Raw genomic sequence first — 13211 nt, 5'->3', positions numbered from 1 at the left:
TTGGAGGAGCTTTTTAAAAATGCATTGGCACATTTCTGCAGGAATATCTGTGCAGCATTCCATACACAGATAAACCCATGCTGCCACCTAGTGGCTGAAAACAGTATAATTTATCATATCTCCATGATTTGTTAAGACAGCAGTGTCAGAGATGCCTTCTGTTTTTTAATTCTCAAAGGCAATTTCAGTTGACTTCATGTATCCTTCTTTGGAGGCTTTTAAGCAGAGGCTGGATGGCCATCTATCGGGGGTGCTTTGAATGTTATTTTCCTGCTTCTTGGCAGGGGGTTGAACTGGATTGCCGATGAGATCTCTGATTCTATGAAACCACTTTTTGCAGCTGTTGATGTCCACAAATCCCAAATCAGAACATATTGGCAAAACATCCCTTCTGGCTATAACTCACTCTGAAATCAAGATGTTCTTGCCCAATGCAATTTCTTTCTCTTTCAGATCCAGAAGATGTTGACTGTAGTCCACCTCTCCACCATGTGAGTTTCAAGTATAATTTTCTCTGAGTTTTGGACAACAGTTTATAGAATCTGCAGTCTAAAAAAGTAAATAGCTCCCACATTTGTGTTCCCTGTGGCTTTGTTACCAGAAATTGTAAACAGTACTTTGGGACTATACTTTGCAGTAATCTTCCAGCTAGCCATGACCATTAGACAATGGTCTCATTAGGACTGGGATTATTCAGTGCTGTTTTCTCACCCCATATCCCCAAGTGGTGGTGCAAGGGTGGAATGGGGTATTATTAAAAAGGGTACAGCTAGCCAGGTCAGCTGAGAGAATAAAGTATGCTGGAAATTGATACATTGGCTGGCAGGTACTACTTGTGTAAAATAATTACGGGATAGCACTGTTTATCTTTGGCCTCTGACAAGTTTCTACAGTAAACCAAGAAGTCCTTCACAATATCTCCATCTGAATTCCTGAGATGTTTGATTTTCTCCCAGGTCTCCAATCCGGATGAGAAAGGCCTGGAGGCAGGACATTCCATCAGTGACGGGAGCCTCAATGTCTCCACCCACAGCAGGGAAAACATCATAGATGTAGCAGAAACCGGCAAAGAACCACCAGAGGATCGGGAAGCCATCAGTTTCATAGCTGCTCTCCGAATACCGGTGAGCTTCCCTGCAGGAAACACTGCCAATGTGCTGGTTTTAACACAGAACCATTGAACCTTTGAGTTTTAAGGGCTATAAGGGCCATCCAGGGGTGGTTCACCCTTAAGGCAATCTAGGCACTTGCTTGGAGTGCCATCTTTTGGCAGGCGCCTCCAAGTGCCCTAAAGCCAACTTTTTGTTGGCACGCACCGCCGCTTCCGGCGGAAGGCTGCGGAGGCCATCCCCGGCTCCTTCTCCTTCGGGCTGGCGTGGACCTTCCGCCCAGTGATCTGCCTTCTGCCCTGCGCTAGGCCTTCCGGTGCCCGTGCCGGGCCTTCCGGCTGGCGTGGGTGCGCCCTCGCGCCCTGCGGGCCCACCTTTGGGGTCTTCAGAGATTGTGAGGTCTGTGGGAACTTGGAAGCTAGGTAAGTGGGATTTATATATCTGGGAGGTGTTAGCTGTCCCTGATTGTTTACTGTCTGGATTTCCCCCATTTTCAGAGTGTTGTTCTTTATTTATTGTCCTGATTTTAGAATATTTTTAATACCAGGGGCTAGATTTCCTTTTGGTGGCCTTTTAATTATCTGTCTTGATATTCTAGGTTATATGGCTGTGTGGAAGGACCCTCAGGGCTCTTCCACACAGCCATATAACCCAGAATATCAAGGCAGAATAACCCACAATATCTACTTTGAACTGGGTTATCTAAGTCCACACTGCCCTATATCCCTATTCAATGTTTGGTACTAAATTCGCAAATACAGTAGAGTCTCACTTATCCAACATAAACGGGCCGGCAGAATGTTGGATAAGCGAATATGTTGGATAAGAAGGAGGGATTAAGGAAAAGCCTATTACACATCAAATTAGGTTATGATTTTACAAATCAAGCACCAAATATCGTGTTTTACAACAAATTTGACAGAAAAAGTAGTTCAATACGCAGTAATACTATGTAGTAATTACTGTATTTACGAATTTAGCACCAAAATATCATGATGTATTGAAAACATTGACTACAAAAAGGCATTGGATAATCCAGAACATTGGATAAGCAAGTGTTGGATAAGTGAGACTCTACTGTATAGTAATTCCTACATAACATTACCATGTAATGAACTGCTTTTTCTGTTGATTTGTTGTAAAACATGATGTTTTGGTGCTTAATTTGTAAAAACTTAATGCAATTTGATGTTTAATAGGCGTTTCCTTAATCCCTCTTTATTTTCCAACATTTTTGCTTACCCAACGCTTTTATTTTTCAGTGATTGGTTTGGGGGGGGGGGGGCACCAAAATTCTGTTTGCCTACATTTGAAAATTACCTAGGGCTGGCCCTGGGGCCATCTAGTCCAACCAGCCTCGTCAATGGGCCTTACGCTCTCATCACAATGGCAGTGTCAGCTGATTTGGTGGAAACTGTATCCAATCATCAAGGTCTTTGGGGTTACTTATATTTTGATTAACTTTAAAAGAAAGGGAACTGAAAACAACAACATGGCCTTTTGTCATTGCTTGGTGATACTATGTCATCCAAGAGATCTGAGGAAAAAGTAACAAAACAAGTTACTTTAAAAAAGTAATGTTCCCTGCTCTGGCATATGATCAGGGAAGCTGTAGGAGATATCATCATATCTGTTTTGGCCTTCCAGATAATTTTTCCAAACTGTTGTTGATGGATTCCCTTCCCCTTCCCTCTCCCCTCTTCAGGGTGTGGTGGAGTTCTCCTTGTGCCTCTTGTTTGCCAAACTAGTCAGCTATACTTTCCTCTACTGGCTGCCCCTCTACATCGTGAATGTGGGTAAGTTACGAGAAATTATATGATATCACCAAAAGTTCTTATTACTTTTGCCCTCACCCCATCACCATTCCTGTTTGCTGTCAATAGGATTTTCTTCCAAAGCAAATAGTGAGTGTGAATGGGGACAGATTTCAATTGGTTCCAATTTCAAATGGTGGTGGTTGTTATTATTATTTATTATTCTGCTTTCCTGTCATAAATGAAGCTCAAAACAGTTACTACCAGCCATTCTCTGTTATGTACATACATGTTCAGTTGCTAGTTGCATGAACTGCATTACATCTTACTTTGGCAATCTTTCTACATCTTTTTAATGGTTGAATGTGAAGAGCTGCTCCAGATCATGTCAGGTTACTAACTGATGGATCTAGCTCACTGCTATCGATTCTGGCTTTGCTGACTGTCTTTTTAAATGACTGGCTATGCTGAAAGTTTCAGTCGGAGATCTGTAAAGGATGTTCTCTGCATTTCTCCACATTGCCTTTGGATCCTTTCTGCTCCTAATACCCTTTTCTTGTGTTTTTCTTTTCCACAGCTCATTTATCTTCCAAAGAAGCTGGAGATATGTCCACCCTCTTCGATGTCGGTGGCATAGTTGGTACGTTTGATTGATTTTCATATGTGCTTTTCATGTACGTCTTGGAGGAGAGACATGAACCTGTGGAGATGGATGAAGGAGCTAATCTCCAGTGGAGGAGGCTCTTCAGTGGCTCTTCAGAGCCCACATTTGTGTTATTTAATCTATATTCTACTTTTTTCTAAACATGGGACGAAAAGTAGCTTCCAACATAAGTTAAAACAAAACAGCTAAAACAAAATATGCCACAAAAGTTTAAAATCTATTAAATAACCAATTTACTTTAAAACATTGTGGAAAATGAAATGTGGTTTTGTCATGCAGGAGGCATCTTAGCTGGTCTCATCTCCGACTACACTGGCGGCAGGGCCACCACATGCTGTACGATGTTGGTTTTGGCTGCTCCCATGGTGAGTATCTTCCAGCTGTGTGCTTAGGATTGCCGGGTGACTCTTATGAGGAGAAACACACACACACATACATACACATACACACACATTTGATGGTTGGAAAGTTTTCCTTTAACATAGACTGAACAACATTCTAACTACACTTGCTTTTAGTGGTACATAGATGAACCACTAGAGAGAGCTAGCACTATAGTAGCCAAGTTATTCCAATAGTATCCTCAATCTCTCTTTTTAGAATATATTGGGAATATATTGGGAACTGAGCTATCGAGAAGAGACATCTAAATACCTTCCCAAACTTAACAATTCCAGGATCCTATAGGCTGGAACTATGGCAGTTCTAATAGTATGAAACAGTTATATAAGTATCTAGTGTAAATGTTCAAGGGATGAACTGTGTAGCTACTGATTTTCTATGAGTGAAGAAACATTTTTAGGAAAAGCTTGAATCTCCATAGCTCTTTTGGAGATTAATTGGCATTCACACTATTTGGAATAATCATAACTATTTTGTAAAGTATGACCTTCCTAAGAAGAGTTAAATACTCGTTTGAGTGAATTTTCTCCTTCGTGGTAAATATCCACTAGTATTCATGCAAGGCAAATAGGCTTCTCAGTTGTTAGACTGATATATTTGATTTTCTCTCTAAACTGTTAGGAACAAAGATATGCCAATGCACAAAATATATAGCAGATCTTCAGAAGTGTTATTTCAGTTGCCCAAAAAACATCTACTATCCCATAAAATATATTGTTTTTAAATCATGCTCTCAAGAGATCAAAAATAAGTAGTCTTTGTTAAAAGTAACACACATAGTTGATTTACTTACAAATTTCATGTATTCAGCATACAGGTACATTGCTTATTGGTTCTAAGTTTAAACAGTCTGTTCTCTAAATCATTCTGTTTTAGTCTCTTCTCTGTTGCATACAGACTAACAATCTCTTCAGTCTCATACATTACTGAACATTGACTCAATAAAGACTGACTATTCACTGCAGCATACTAACACTACCAATTGCATACTGTACTAACTGACTTCTAAACTGGAGTCTCAGTCTGAATAATCCCAGATCTGGTCACATGGTCTGCAGTACCTCCCACAACCTCAGACAATATAGAGCTAAGAGAAAACTCGGGCTGTGGTGCAGGCTGGAGAGCAGCTGCAATCAATCACTGCAATGAATCACTCTGACCAGGAGGTCATGAGTTCGAGGCCCGTTCGGAGCCTATGTTTGTTTGTCTTTGTTCTATGTTAAAAGGCATTGAATGTTTGCCTATATGTGATCTGCCCTGAGTCCCCTTCAGGGTGAGAAGGGCGGAATATAAATGCTGTCAATTTATTTATAGTTTATTGTATATCAGTGTAACGGCATCAATTGCCACTTGTAAGCCGCCCTGAGTCCCCTCGGGTGAGAAGGGCGGGGTATAAATAATTGAAATAAATAAATAAATAAATAATACATTAAATCATATACATGCAATATAGTAAGCAATCACAATTATATCCATAACAAATAACTAGTATAGGAGGCAAAAAAAACTTGGAAATTCTTAACTTGCTGCTCTGCTTTCTCTTTTAGCTGTTCTTATACAACTCTATTGGACAGAATGGATTTGCCACATCCATAGGTAAGACAGGCCATTGAACATCCTCATACCCTGCTGCAGGGCTTGCCCTTGGGTGCATAAACACATAGTTTAAATAGTTGTTAATGGGAACACAACTTGCTCAGCTGAATTTTCCTCTCCCCTTTTGCAGTCATGCTGATTATCTGTGGTGGCCTTGTCAATGGGCCTTACGCTCTCATCACAACGGCAGTATCAGCTGATTTGGTAAGAACTGCATCCAAGCATCAAAGCCTTTGAGGTTACTTACATTTTGATTTATTTGAAGATCAAGCAAGGCTTCAGCTTAATCCATATCCTGCTTTTAATTAATTACAAACACTTATCTATAATGCAAGGAGCCCCGGTGGCGAAGTGTGTTAAAGCACTGAGCTGCTGAACTTGCAGACCGAAAGGTCCCAGGTTCAAATCTCGGGAGCGGAATGAGTGCCAGCTTCTGCCAACCTAGCAGTTCAAAAACATGCCAATGTGAGTAGATCAATAGGCCAGTTACCGGGAAGGTAACGACGCTCCATGCAGTCATGCCAGCCACATGACCTTGGAGGTGTCTATGGACAATGCTGGCTCTTCAGCTTAGAAATGGAGATGAGCACCATCCCCCTTAACATCAGGGGAAACCTTTACCTTTACTATAGTGTAGTGGGGGATGAGGCCTTCTTCAGCATGAATGGGATGAATCCTTCCTCCTCTTGTAAGTGTGAGATCCAGTTAGCAGGCTAGCAGAGTATAATACATTGCATCAGTGTATTTACATTAAATATATTGTAGAAATCACTTATTTTTCCTAATTCTTGTCTGGATGGGCAATAGCAGTGAGCATACATCTGTCTTTCAAGCCATGATTAATGGCAGATACGGTGCGAGTCCTCTTTCCTATGCAGGAAAGAACCCACCGCCCCTCAAGGACACCCAGAAAGTACCCAAGTGCTGGCTGAGAGCAGATGGTTCTTGGAGCTGTGGCCCAGAAACCTTAGACTTGTTGTGGTATTCATTGGCAGTCTTCCATCCAAGTCTTGGCTGAGCCTGACCCTACTTAGTTTCAAAGATCAGACAAAATTTGATGCCTTTAGGGCTAGAACTGTGTAAAAACAAACAAAATTTCTGCAATTGTTGTCAAAAAGTATGAAAAGTTTAAAGATAAAAGAACAGAATTTTTCCTCAAGCATTATCAGTACAGGATTTCATTTACACTATATTACTTGGAAATGTGTAAGTGTACTCACCTACGTACACACACACAGAGCATATTAAAATGTGTGTGTATATATATATAAAATTTGCCTGGAACTTTATTAATTTTTTCTTCTGCTCCAATACAGGGCACTCATGAAAGTCTCCAAGGAAATGCAAAGGCCCTTTCCACCGTTACAGCCATTATCGATGGAACTGGATCTGTAGGTCAGTTGCTGGAGAACATGGGAGCTGCATTGGCAGCTGATGTTTTGGAGCCAACTGTTTTAAGAAGCTTTAGGGCAGGCATGGGCAAACTTTGGCCCTCCAGGTGTTTTGGAATTCAACTCCCACAATTCCTAACAGCCTACCTGCTGCTCCTCTCTTGCCTGCTTTCTTGCTGAGTCTTTGCATTGTTCTCTTTTTGTTCTGCAGGTGCTGCCCTTGGACCTTTGTTAGCAGGTGTGATTTCACGTTCCAGCTGGGACAATGTATTCTACATGTTGATATCGGCAGATGTCCTGGCTTGCCTAGTGAGTTCATTTTGCTAAGCTGTCTGTATCAACATATTTTTGCTCCCAGTGATTCCTCTTGTATGTTGCCTCAGGTGCAAAGTACCTCAGGTGCTTATGCCACTGCTGGTCCAGCTTCAGCTTCTATTCATGGCTTCAATGCCCAGGGAGACTGTGAGCCTTTCACAAGAGCAGCCACAGAGACTAATTTTGTGTGTCTTCTGCTTTCAGTTGCTGTCACGTGTGGTGTTCAAAGAAATGCGAGGATGGTGTGGCAGCTACACAAGGAAAAGAGGGTAGGTGTTGACAGAACCACAAAGCCTTGGAGCTCTTCCAGGAGTTGTTTGCAATAGAATAGAATAGAATAGAATAGGATAGAATAGAATAGAATAGACTAGACTAGACTAGACTAGACTAGACTAGACTAGACTAGACTAGACTAGAATCTGTTTTCAAGGCCTAATTAATACATCAGTAATTCAAAACATCCAGTCCAATTTCCCCAGCTTGGCCTTCTCCAACCTAATACACTACATATCTCTGTCCACGCATTGGTTGTGTGTGATGTTATCTGTAATCCAAAACATTTGGCATGGGGAGGCTGCTCCATAAATGTATCCTTCCGTTAACTTATTCTGCCATTGCTGCTGCCACCTTGAATTTTACTAAATGTACTTGGTAGTTTTACTGAGCTGCTTTAGGAGATACTGTATTGGAGTTGGGATGTGGTGGTCTTGGATTTACTTGCCTATGCCAAATGTGACAGCTAACATGCGCAGGAAATTCCAGGGAAAGAATACAGTGTTCCAGAGGAGGTTTTTAAAAATTTGACTGATAAACATATCAGCACATCAACTCGAAGCAATGGAGACTACAACTTACTTTCTGTATTACGTCTAGTTCCTGTACTAAAATGTCTCAGTACAAAAAGTAACTTTTCTAAACGCTGTTGTAGCTACACAATCCCTTGCCATGTTCAAAGCCAGAGCACCAAAGTGAAGATTTGACCAGGATGCTTAAAAAAAGGTTGACATCTCTAAAAAAATAAAGACCACTCTGCCGTGTTTCCTTAACCAATACTAACAGCAAATCTCTCCTGTATGTGCCTTTGTAGCTCTTGTGTGGCCTTAACTCACCCAGTAGTGTTGGATACAAAATAGTTTGCAGTGTGAGTATGTCATCCCTTCTGTGTATGTCCATCCTTCTATTTAACGTAGGGAAAACATCCAAATTTCAGTCTATGATTTTTTGTCTGTCTCTCTCCTGATTTCATCCTCCTTTGTGACATCTGTGAGCTAAGTGGGTTATTTCTATAGCGAGGTATGAGGACCCAACACATAAGAATACAATACAGAATTTCTGTGAAAGGAACAGAAAAGGTCTTCTTTATCTCCAGTCACATCTATACTTACTCGATTAGTACTGTTTGAAGTACTGTTTGGAGCATCCGCAGATCCCTTTGGCCATCCATTTGCCCAGCCAAGAAAGTGCCCATCTACAGCTTCAAAACTTTGGGGTCAATCAGAGCTTCTTGGAGTAAATCCTGTGTTCCTTTGATCTGGATTGATGGCTGGAGGCAGCCATTCTAGACATGCATCATGTAGACTCCCCGCAGCAGCTGAGCTATGAGTCTACTTTGTTTTGGCCATATAGACATGGCCTCATTCATTGCACAGTTAAAATTAAAGATCACCTATCTCTTGGGAAGGAGGAAAGCTTTGAAAACTTCATTTATAATTCCCAAAACCTTGGTGATGTCAACAATTCAAGGCACTCAACACGCTTCAAATAAGCTCAACCATCAGGAGTGTGAGCTAAGTGGCTCTAATCCTAAAAGCATGCCAATAACCATTCGTTTCTTACACAGTAGTTTTGTATAAGAGTTCTTTAGGGGACACTGTGCAAGACAGAGGAAAATCTCCACAAGCAAAAAGAAATAATTCTTTTAAAAGAGCAAAGCACCAGGGCACTGGAATGCTAGATGTCTACACAAAACATTTTGTGGTGCTCAGTCAGGACCACAGTACATATAGTACCCCAGGCAGACATATTTGTAAAGCAACACAAGTCTCTACGTGTTCTTAGGTTGCACCTCCATAACCCATAACTTTGGGCTAAACAGGATTGACTGGAACTGTAGAGCCCAAAACGACAGGTTCCCCCTCTGCTCTGAAGCAGCGAAGAGATTTTGGACATGTTAAAGACATTTTACTTCTCATAAGTGCAGGACGCTAACTGGAGTAGATCCCAAACTTTCAATGCTGTATTTCTCTGTTCCTTATTGTATCCTAGTGCCCACCAATGCTTCACTTCCTGTGCCTTTTAATGATTGGTAAATAATAACAAAAATGATTTCTAAAGGAAGAAATTTCAAGACAATCACATCTTGGAACACAATCAGTCCTGCGGGAGAACTGTTTTGTTCCCATTCCCAGTCTTTCTCTGCATCTCTGTAGTCCTGTATCAAGCTTTGTGGGCTGATGAATCACCTGCCCAATCAAATGGTCATAATTTAAAGTGCTGGTTCTCAAAGATGGCAGTAGATAAAGGTGTGCTGTAACACATACACCCCAAACCCATGTACACTCTTTTGCTTTATCTTAAGAACCTCGGTACCACTACATGTTGGTTGTATTTACAGGTCAAACACCTCTTTTTGAGTACACATGCTCTGGGTCCAAAAGTCACGGTAAGTCCATAACACTACTGCAAACCCATTGATAAGCCTCCTGGTTTCTGGTCTCTTTGGTGCTATTGGTTCAAAACTTCATAATTCTTTTCTTGTCCCTCTGCCATCTTGGATAGATTACACAGGGCTAATGGGCTTTAATCTCTTTTCTTGGTGATGTTTGTCTTCAAGGGATACAAAACGTTCAAGTCTTAAAAGAGAGCACTGTGCAATCATTTAATTTGTACTCTTCTCTTGGCTTCTTGGTTAGTATTTGTATTGACTTCCCTTAGTATGAAATGGGGTAGGGTGAACCGAGAACAGGGAGTGTAGGTGGTAATATAAAGTTATGATCAAGATGTAAAGTCTGAGAGCAACATGCTCTCATTCCTAGGTAAGCAAAATAGCTCAACAGAGGTCTCACACCAGGTCTTTATATTGTGCTTACATTAGGGGCATGCATTGCTGCAAAACCCAATGCTCCTTTTTAGGGTCCCAACCTGCCAGACTCACCCTTTTACAGAATATGCAATTCTCTTCCACCCACCTATTTTCTGTTAGTCTCGACTTCATTTCTAACAGTCAAGAAGCATTTCATGGCCACTGAGTATACACAGTCTCATTGATATGTTGGGACATGTTACCTCCCAACTTATTGAAACCTCTGCAAATCTTGGGAGCCCCCCGAAGTCTTGTGATACCTCTTAATCACTGATGTTGCTATTTCAGCTGCCTAAGGATGATAAATTAAAAAAATGTACACTTTTGGCATGGCTGATTTTTGTTGGGAATCACTGCACTAGATAGATAGATTGATAGATAGATGAGATGAGATACATTTACATATGTAAATAGGTTCATGGTTGCTAATATTATTTCATTTAGAGTCACCTTAAAAGCTTGTAAAGAAGCTTATATAAAATCTATACAACACACAAAACTGTATCATTTTTAATGTGAGATTTTCAGCGTCCTCCTTATTTTTGAAAATGCTCCAAGAGAGTATCCAAACCCCAACATCTGCCATGGAACCATTCTGAATATGTACCTGTGTAGGTCCAGCCTGAGTTCAGAGAAGGCAGTTGCTCCCTCTGTGTAGGGCTGGAGTCTGAGATGATGGTATTTCTAACAGATCTTCTCGGTTCTTTTAGCTTTAAGGAATTTTGACGTGATCCATCTGACCAGAGGAGGAGCCCCTTGGAAGCAACAAGGAAGAGTATGGCTGAGAGGGTTAGTTTCATTTCATCGCTCCCTCTCACAAGTCCACAGGAGGAATTCATGGAGCCAAAATGGATCATGAACCAGAAACAAACTGAACTCTCATTCCAAACATCAACCAAGCTGATTGCCGGCCGCATTTCCTATTTTTTGTTTTTAAATGATGGGCAGAGGGGAGCAGGAAGAATGATGTAGCAAGTTCAGGATGAAAGGAACTGTTGTCTTTTGTTCCCAAGGCCTCGGTTTTAAATCAGTTGCCAGCTGCATCCTTTTTATTACTGTTCTTTTTTATTATTACAAATGGTGCTGAACCAGTTGGTTGTTGGTGTCTGTCTGCTTAGGTGGAAGGAAAGAAACTATGTTTAGGATCCCATGGGAGATTTGGGGATCACTGCTGCAGTTTCTCAGGGTGGAATTCTACATTGTTTGTAACTCCATGACTACATTTTGGGAGAATTTTTAAAACTTGTCTACTAAAATGACACATGGGAGTAGAAAAATCAATGCAGGAGAAAGAAAAGCTTTTTGAACCTCCTCCTTTTGTGCTGCTGTCTTCCCTTGCTGAAAATCACATAAGAAGCCTTTACTGACTGCTGTTACTTAATTCCTTGTTAAATTTCTTGGGAACTTATATATCCTTAGGAATAATGTGGTCCTCCAGCTGTTTTTGGACTGCAGCTACCAGCTAGCCATAGGCTATCCATATAGGTGTTAGTACTTAATAGGCTTATTTAGGAAGACTGTTATTTGGAGTGTTGGATTACAACAGCATTCATCATATCCAAAAGAACAAGAACATTAATGGGTTGAGTGGTTTTTAAATTAGCAATACACAGTTAATCAACATCTGTTTGACCTGGAGCTGGACCCAGAATTTGACAAAATGACTACAAGTCCCAGCTTCCCTTATCTTCTTGCCATTTTAGTCCAAATAATAACATTTCCAGGTTTTGGTAGAACATTGTTGTTGTTGTGTGCCTTCAATTCATTTCCATGTATTGTGACTCAAATGCATACTATCACAGGCTTTTCTTTGCAATTGTGAAATATCTGATTTTTAAAAAAAGGAATTTGAGGGGAAGACTTTATTGTGTGTGTGTTTGGGGGGGGGGGTTGTGGCTTCAATGCACTTGTGGACCGACAACAGGTATCACACCAACATCATGTGATAAGGATTCCGGTGCCTGTTCCCACCTCTGTGCAATAAAGTTCTAAGATTTCTTTAATCAAGTGAGATAGTCCAGAGTAAAAACTTGGTGGCCAGGTCTTTTGGTTTCACTGTCTCTCTCTAGCAAGGAAAGCTTTAGCCTTATGGAAAATTTGTACTCAGACACAGTTGGGCTATAATGTTAGAAGTCCAATGGAGAGCACTAGAAATTTTCCTTGTGTATTAAACTACACCTCACTTTGTTAAGCTAACCTAATCAACATGATGGAGCTTGGATCCAGATAGAAGCCTTGGTCGCCAGAGCTGGCCATTTCCAGGTATCCATCTCTATTGACAGATCCCAGCTAGCTTGCTTTCTGAGACTTTGATTTGTCTCACTCCTTATACACCCATCATGGGAAATCCCCCAACAGGAATCCAGAATTTCCTTGACATACTATCCACATTTTATTTGATTGAGGTTTGGTATACTGAGATCTCTATCCAGCTGGAACAGCTAAAGAGCTTTACTTTTATTGCCTGTAGTCTGTACTGCCATCAGAGTGAACACAGTGCCAAAAACCGCCCTGCTACACAAAACTAAACATAGAATTCCACTGGATCCTGTCTCCACACCAGTTAAGTGTACCAAGACCCATGTGCCCCAAAACTCAAGGAAATCCAACCTTCACAACTAGTTGAAATGGATACCTTGGCAGAGAACCACATTTGATGTTTGGCTATCAGTCAGTCCAGAGCCATGCCTGTTAATTAGTAAATACATTGCAACCAGATGTGCAACAACCAACCTGTTCTCCAGATGTGAGCAACATCCTTGTAAAAAGTTCCATGTGTGTCTGTGGGGAGGGGGGGTTCAAAAATAATATATACTGGAAATAAATTAATCTTTTTAGGGGTTCTTTGGCTGAAGACAGCCCAATCTTTTCTCTAGCAAATAAAAATATGTGCCAAGA

General features: G+C 41.0%; 1 protein-coding gene and 1 long non-coding RNA gene across 3 annotated transcripts in view; one reads left to right on the top strand and one right to left on the bottom strand.

Moving 5' to 3' along the window:
• Positions 1-12320, top strand: part of slc37a2 (solute carrier family 37 member 2) — a 37804-nt gene extending 25484 nt beyond the window's left edge. Inside the window, exons 8-19 of one of the 2 annotated variants that reach the window (XM_062961011.1) lie at positions 454-491; positions 957-1124; positions 2815-2905; positions 3441-3503; positions 3807-3892; positions 5477-5525; positions 5656-5729; positions 6842-6920; positions 7128-7225; positions 7436-7500; positions 9846-9893; positions 11024-12320. In XM_062961011.1, coding sequence (XP_062817081.1) covers positions 454-491; positions 957-1124; positions 2815-2905; positions 3441-3503; positions 3807-3892; positions 5477-5525; positions 5656-5729; positions 6842-6920; positions 7128-7225; positions 7436-7500; positions 9846-9864 — 830 coding nt within the window. In that variant the 3' untranslated portion in view covers positions 9865-9893; positions 11024-12320. The remainder of the gene's footprint in view (positions 1-453; positions 492-956; positions 1125-2814; positions 2906-3440; positions 3504-3806; positions 3893-5476; positions 5526-5655; positions 5730-6841; positions 6921-7127; positions 7226-7435; positions 7501-9845; positions 9894-11023) is intronic. The other variant, XM_062961012.1, reaches the window with a different exon arrangement.
• On the bottom strand, positions 3744-7205 carry LOC134293455 (uncharacterized). Its single transcript, XR_010000408.1, has 3 exons — positions 7064-7205; positions 6147-6238; positions 3744-3934 (listed from the first exon to the last, which is right to left on the bottom strand). It is a non-coding gene; the product is annotated as an uncharacterized LOC134293455 (long non-coding RNA).
• Positions 12321-13211: the final 891 nt, after the last annotated feature.

Source organism: Anolis carolinensis, unplaced genomic scaffold, assembly GCF_035594765.1.
Source record: "Anolis carolinensis isolate JA03-04 unplaced genomic scaffold, rAnoCar3.1.pri scaffold_8, whole genome shotgun sequence".
Classification (NCBI taxonomy): domain Eukaryota; kingdom Metazoa; phylum Chordata; class Lepidosauria; order Squamata; family Dactyloidae; genus Anolis; species Anolis carolinensis.
The sequence above is the reverse complement of the archived record's forward strand: the minus strand, read 5'-3'. Positions and strand labels throughout refer to the sequence as shown.